At 36.2% G+C, this 6,259-nt stretch overlaps 1 protein-coding gene across 1 annotated transcript in view; it reads right to left on the reverse strand.

The window, feature by feature from the left end:
* Positions 1-6,259, reverse strand: part of SLC17A5 (solute carrier family 17 member 5) — a 68,302-nt gene that overhangs the window by 39,730 nt on the left and 22,313 nt on the right. Inside the window, exons 5-6 of the mRNA XM_004381380.2 lie at positions 4,381-4,472; positions 1,630-1,748 (exon numbers count right to left, since the gene is read on the reverse strand). Coding sequence (XP_004381437.1) covers positions 1,630-1,748; positions 4,381-4,472 — 211 coding nt within the window. The remainder of the gene's footprint in view (positions 1-1,629; positions 1,749-4,380; positions 4,473-6,259) is intronic.

Here is a 6,259-nt window from a genome sequence, read left to right on the forward strand (position 1 = left end):
TTTCTCTGTTCTCAAGATGTATTGTGCATCTTACAGCACTATGTTGTGCAGACTACAATATATTGAAATTCTGTTCATCCATGTCTGTTCTGCTCCAAAGATCACAAGTCCCACAGGACCAAGTCTTATTCATTTTCAAGTTCTCAGTGCCTGACAAAGAACCTAGGACACAGTAACTTCTCCAAAAATGTTTGTTTTAAAGGAGAATGAAGTACAGTAGATCCTGCACATTTCTTGGATCCAAGATTTAAAAGTGGAATGCCACATAACACATAATTACTTCATGACATTTTCAATTACAACATTATCTGGTTTAACAATGCAGTCTGGGGGTTCTGTGAAACCTATTCTAACTCCTGCTTCTGAATGTCCCATTTTCTGAAGCACTTGAAAAAACCAACCTAAGTTTGGATACTTGACAGAATAAGACATATATCAAGGTAGAGAAAACTTTTTTAAAAAATTTAAAATTTTCTTAAGTCCAGAAAAATAATGATAAAAATGAAGTACTGGAAGAAGTAAGCTGTTCACCACCAATGCTGAGAAAATGTGACAAATATACCAAGTTTTATGCGGCAATAATTGTTTATAATGCATTAAATCCTTTTATCTGTTCTTTAGGGGGAAAAAAGGGTGTTTTAACTGATTAACATTGTGGAGGACACTAACCTCCCCCGCAAAAGTAACTTTATTACATTGCTGATTTCTTCTAAGTATTTGCCAGCCTCTGGCAAAGACTAAGAGATGCCCTGTTTCTTAAAGTTCAAGCAGCTTGTAGGGACACTTGCAGCAAAATTAAAAAATTTAAAAAGAAATGTTGATCAATAAATTTGTAATTACTGCCTGATTATATTAGGTATAAAATTTAAAAATATCAATCATGATAACTTAATGGGCAAGACAAGTTCTATATGAAATATTTTATGTTGTTAAACTAAAAGTGGCTCCGAAGTCCCTATGAATGCTAAGACTGATGCATATATTTTCATTTTTCCTAATGTTTTTATGTTCTTCTTTTATTCCAACCCAAAGGTGAATATTTTACTTCCATGGCTTAAGAATTTACTGTATTGAGTTATGGCAGACTTTTATTTCCGATTTGCCACTGTGCTTGACTAAGTACTACAAATCCAGTTTTAATAAGATAAATTTTTTTCTAAAGAGAATCTACTCTAGAGGAGCAAACAGATGTACATAATATTATCATACTATACAATGATAAATGTGCTGTCCTTCTTATTAAATCCCACTCTTAAAATACAGATATAAACAGACTAGTTGGTTTTTTAACAACATTTAGAATATAGCTGTGAGATTTCTCTCATAAAACACACTGTATTTCCTACTAATTAAGACGAAAGAAAAAAAACAAACAAGACTCACTTGATAATCATTACTCTAAAAGGTTTAAAATGATTTAAAAAATTAAGTTTTTACAGTTTTAACCTGGTTTGGAATTCCTCAAACTAAACAAACCAGTACTTAGTACATTTACTTCCTCTGCTTATTTACTTTGCCCAAGCCATGTACAAAAGAAACATTTATTAAAAAAAACTGGTATCTTAATTCGGAAGGAAAAAAAAAAAAAAAGATTCTGAAATTCTTTTTCAAATGTGCCAAAGTCCATACCTGATTTCTTAATGATGAAAGAATATATTCCTTTTCAGCAGGAGAGATTGCCCTATGAGTTTCTGGTGTATCGCTAACTAGCCAGATCCATAAAATAAACCAAAATATTCCAACTATACCTAAAAATAGAAAAAAAGATAGTTAAAATTAGAATGCATCAAAAACAATTTTTACATATCTTGAAAAAATATGTAACTATAAATTTAATCTAAAAATAGTTTAAGATTAGATTCCATTTCAAGTTTTTCTCTTAATCTTTTAGTAGGATAATTGTTATAAATACATTATTTTCTATTAAATTTTTTTTATTTTTTCCCATACAAAAATTTACACATACATTGTTATGTGACTCTAATTGCTCTCCCCACACTGTGACAGCACACTCCTCCTTTCCATCCCTGATTCCCCATGTCCACTGAACCAGCTCCTAACCCTCTCTACCTTCCCATCTCACCTCTGGACAGAAGCTGCCCGTTTAGTCTCTTGTATCTACTTGAGCTAAGAGGTGCACTCCTCACGAGTATCACTTTATGTCCCACAGTCCAGTCCAATCCCTGTCTGAAGAGTTGGCCTCAGAAATTGTTTTAGTTCTGGGCTGATAGAGAATCCAGGGGCTGTGCTTTCCGGGGTTCCTCCAGTCTCCGTCAGACCATTAAGTCTGGTCTTCTTACTAGAATTTGAGTTCTGCACCCCACCTTTCTCCTTCTCCAACTCTCTGTTGTGTTCCCTGTCCAGGTGGTCATTGGTGGTAGCCAGGCACCATCTAGTTCTTTTGGTCTCAGATTGATGTAGTCTCTGGCTTATGTGGCCCTTTCTGTCTCTTGGGCTAATACTTTCCTTGTGTCTTTGGTGTTCTTCATTCTCCTTTACAGGTGGTTGGGACCAACTGACGCATCTTAGATGGCCACTTGCAAGCTTTTAAGACCCCAGACGCCACTCACCAAAGTAGGATGCAGAACATTTCCTTAATAAGCTTTGTTACGCCAGTTGACCTAGATGTCCCCTGAAAGCATGGTCCCCAGACCCCTACCCCTGCTACTCTGTCCCTCAAAGTGTTTGACTGTATTCAGGACACTTCTTAGCTTTGGTTTAGTCCAGTTGTGCTGACTTCCCCTATAGTGTGTGCTGTCCTTCCCTTCACCTAAGACCTATTAATTTTTAAGGAAACAACTTCCAAGCACGACTTCGCCTATCAGGGTCTATGAGACAAATTAAAAAAAAGAAAAAAAAATCCACAGTCTATATATTTCCACAGGCATTTGTTTTTGTTTGCATTGCAGATTATTTCATGCATGAAATGTCTATGTGGCAAACTAACATTAAAAATGTGTATCATCTTGCCAATGAGATTGAGAGATGAAAAGCCCTAGGGCTAAATAACAAGGAAAAACAAAACAAAACAAAACAACCAAGTGAGAGTACCCTGCTTTGTTTGAGAAGGAATATTTTCAAATTAACAGATTTTTATAATACTCAAGTTAGTCATTTAAAATAAATTTATTTGCGGTGAGTTTCATACAACATAAAATTAGCCATGTGAAAGTGAATTTGGTGGCATTTAATACATTCACAATGTTGTGTAACCACCACCTCTATCTAGTTCCAAAACATTTTCATTATTCAAGGGTAAAACCTCTTACCGATTAAGCTGTTTCTCTCCTTCCTCCAGCCCCTGGCAACTACCAATCTGCTTTCTGTCTCTATGGATTTACCTATTCTGGATATTTCATATAAAAAACCAAAAACCCATTGCTGTGGAGTTGATTCCGAGTCATAGCTACCCTATAAGACAGAATTTCCAAGGAGCGCTTGGTGGATTCGAACTGCCTACCTTTTAGTTAAGCAGCTCTAACTCTTAACCACTACACCACCCGGGTTTCCAGATATTTCATATAAATGGAATCGTACAATATGTACTTTTATGTCTGGCTTCTTTCACTTAGCATAATGTTTTCAAGATTCATTCGTTGTAGCACTTATCAGTACTTCATTCCTTTTTTTTATGCCTGAATAATATTTCACTGTATGTTTATACCACGATTTGTTTATCAATTCATCTGCTGATGGATATTTGGCAGTTTCCTCCTTTTGGCTATTGTGCTGCTATAAATATGAATGTACATGTGCTTGTTTGAGTACCTTTCTTCAATTTTGGGGGGTATATACCTAGGTGGAATTACTGAGTCATATGGTAAGTCTATGTTTAATTGTTTTCAGGAACTGCTAAACTGGTTTCCACAGTGGCTGAATCATTTCAAGAAAGCAATTTCTGATAGTTTAGTGTGCCATTTAAGTCTGAGATTCAACAGCGGTTTCTATTCAGAAACATTCCAAAATTACAGGTCATAACTCTTAGCCGGATCACTTTAAGCCTTATCAACTTGAAAAGCAGGTTATCAGAAAGTGTTCTAGAGCTTTGTAGTTTAGCAAATGATTATTTCTGGGAGTCTGCATGTATATTTTTAAGTAATTCTTAGACTACTAGTACATATGGGATTTGTTACATTGTAATTTAGATTAATTTTTTAAATATATGCATTGCTGTCAAGTTGATTCTGCTCACAGCAGCCCTACAGGACAGAGTACAACTTCCCCATAGGGTTTCCAAAACTTTAAATCTTTACGGAAGCAGATTGCCACATCTTTCTCCCACAGAGTGGCTGGTGGGTTCAAACTATCGACCTTCTGGTTAGCAGCCGAGTGCTTTAACCACTGCGCCACCAGGGCTCCTATTCTTTTAAATAAACTTACCAAAAAGGTAGAAGACATAAACCCAATCCATATAGAAGCAAATTATTCCAGAAAGAGGAAGAGCAATTACTGTTCCAAGCTGTGCTCCTAGAAGACAACAAAAAACACTTTGTAAATTTTGGAGATAAAATGAAGAGACAGGTCTACTGCTTAAAGAAGATGGGTAACAGCTAATCTTGAAAAGAAAGAACTAGTCAAATCCTATTAGAGTTGAATTAGTCACATGTAAATATAAACAATTTATTCTCTTAAAAGACCATTTATTAAAAACCCACATATGTAAAACACATACATTAAAATATAGGTATATTATTTGTAACTATGAAGCTATTGATGACTTAGGAGGTATCAATCAATTTAAGACCCACTATAAGATGAACTTGTAAGTGCTACATGTATTACAAATCCAAGTGTCTGGGGAAACACAATCTACCACAGAAGACTTGATGAAATAAAATGAAGTTTTTAATAATCTAATTTGCCCTCCCTCAAATACAAATAATTGTTTCAGATAAATAATTAATAAAATACATTTTAACCACCAAATGCAATACATTTTAGTAGGTGCAGTGGGAGCTAGGTGATGAATTAGATATTTTTTCTGCTCTCAAGTTTCGGTCTTACAGAAGAGATAAACAATTTTTTTTAAAAACAAATAATTTTTACAGGTTAGAAACTGTTAAAAGTGTCCCAGAGCAAAATGGAGGTTCAAATATGGCAAAAATTACTTCTGACCTCCAGAGGTCAGGAAAAGATATAAGGAGCAACATCTGAACTGGACTTTGAAAAGATGGGTACCATTTGGTCCTGTAGAAACAGGGTAAGAAAGAAGGTATAGAGTTAGATGTAACAGGTTAAGAAAAGAAATGGAAAGTAGGAAAGCACAGAGTGGGCTTGGGAATTCCACTTGTGTAAATGAAAGGAAGAGAAGATAATGCCAGAAAAATAGGCTGAACAGTTATTGAGTACCCACTCTATGCCAGATACTATGGGCCAGGGTCTCGTTGTTAGGTGACGGCGAGTTGGTTCTGACTCATGCGACCCTATGTACAACAGAACAAAACACTGCCTGGTCCTGCACCATCCTCACAACTGTTACTATGCTTGAGCCCATCGTTGCAGGTACTGTGCCAGGCACTAAACAAACAAACAAAAATACCAAACCTGTTGCCGTCGAGTCGATTCCAACTCATAGCAACACTCTAGGACAGAGCAGAACTGCCCCATAGTGTTTCCAAGGCATGGCTGGTGGACTCGAACTGCTGACCTTTTGATTAGCAGCTGAGCTCTTAACCACTGTGCCATCAGAGCTCTGTGCCAGGGAGTAGCCAGGTGAAATGAAGTACTATAAAGAATCTTGACTCCTAGTTCAAGGAGTCTAGACTTTATTCACTAGGTAGAGGGGAACTGTAGATAGTACCTGTTCTTGAATTTATTATCAGATTTCTCATGTAATTATCTACATAGTTGCAAGAATGATACGTCAAAAATCTAAATTAGATCATGTCCCTCCCTTGGTTAAAAACCTCTGATGTCTCCCTATTTTATTTTGAAAATAAATAAATAAAAAATCTACATTACTTCCCATAGCCTACAAGGCCTGATATGATCTGGCTCTTGTCTATCCCTCTAATCACATCTTATGCTATTATCCCTTTTATTCTCTATGTTGTAGCCACCCACACTGGTTTCTAATCTCTTTGAACCCCTAAATTATTTCTTGCCTTTGCATATGCTGTTCTGATTGGCTGGAATGCTCTTCTCTTTGCTCTTTGCATGGGTGGTTCTTGCCTATCCCCTTCACAGTTTAGCTTAGAAGTCACTGCAGACCGGCCTTTCTCAACCACTGTATCTAAAAGCAGTCAGGTCAAAATTTTTC

This window comes from Trichechus manatus, unplaced genomic scaffold (assembly GCF_000243295.1).
Source record: "Trichechus manatus latirostris isolate Lorelei unplaced genomic scaffold, TriManLat1.0 scaffold00083, whole genome shotgun sequence".
Lineage (NCBI taxonomy): Eukaryota > Metazoa > Chordata > Mammalia > Sirenia > Trichechidae > Trichechus > Trichechus manatus.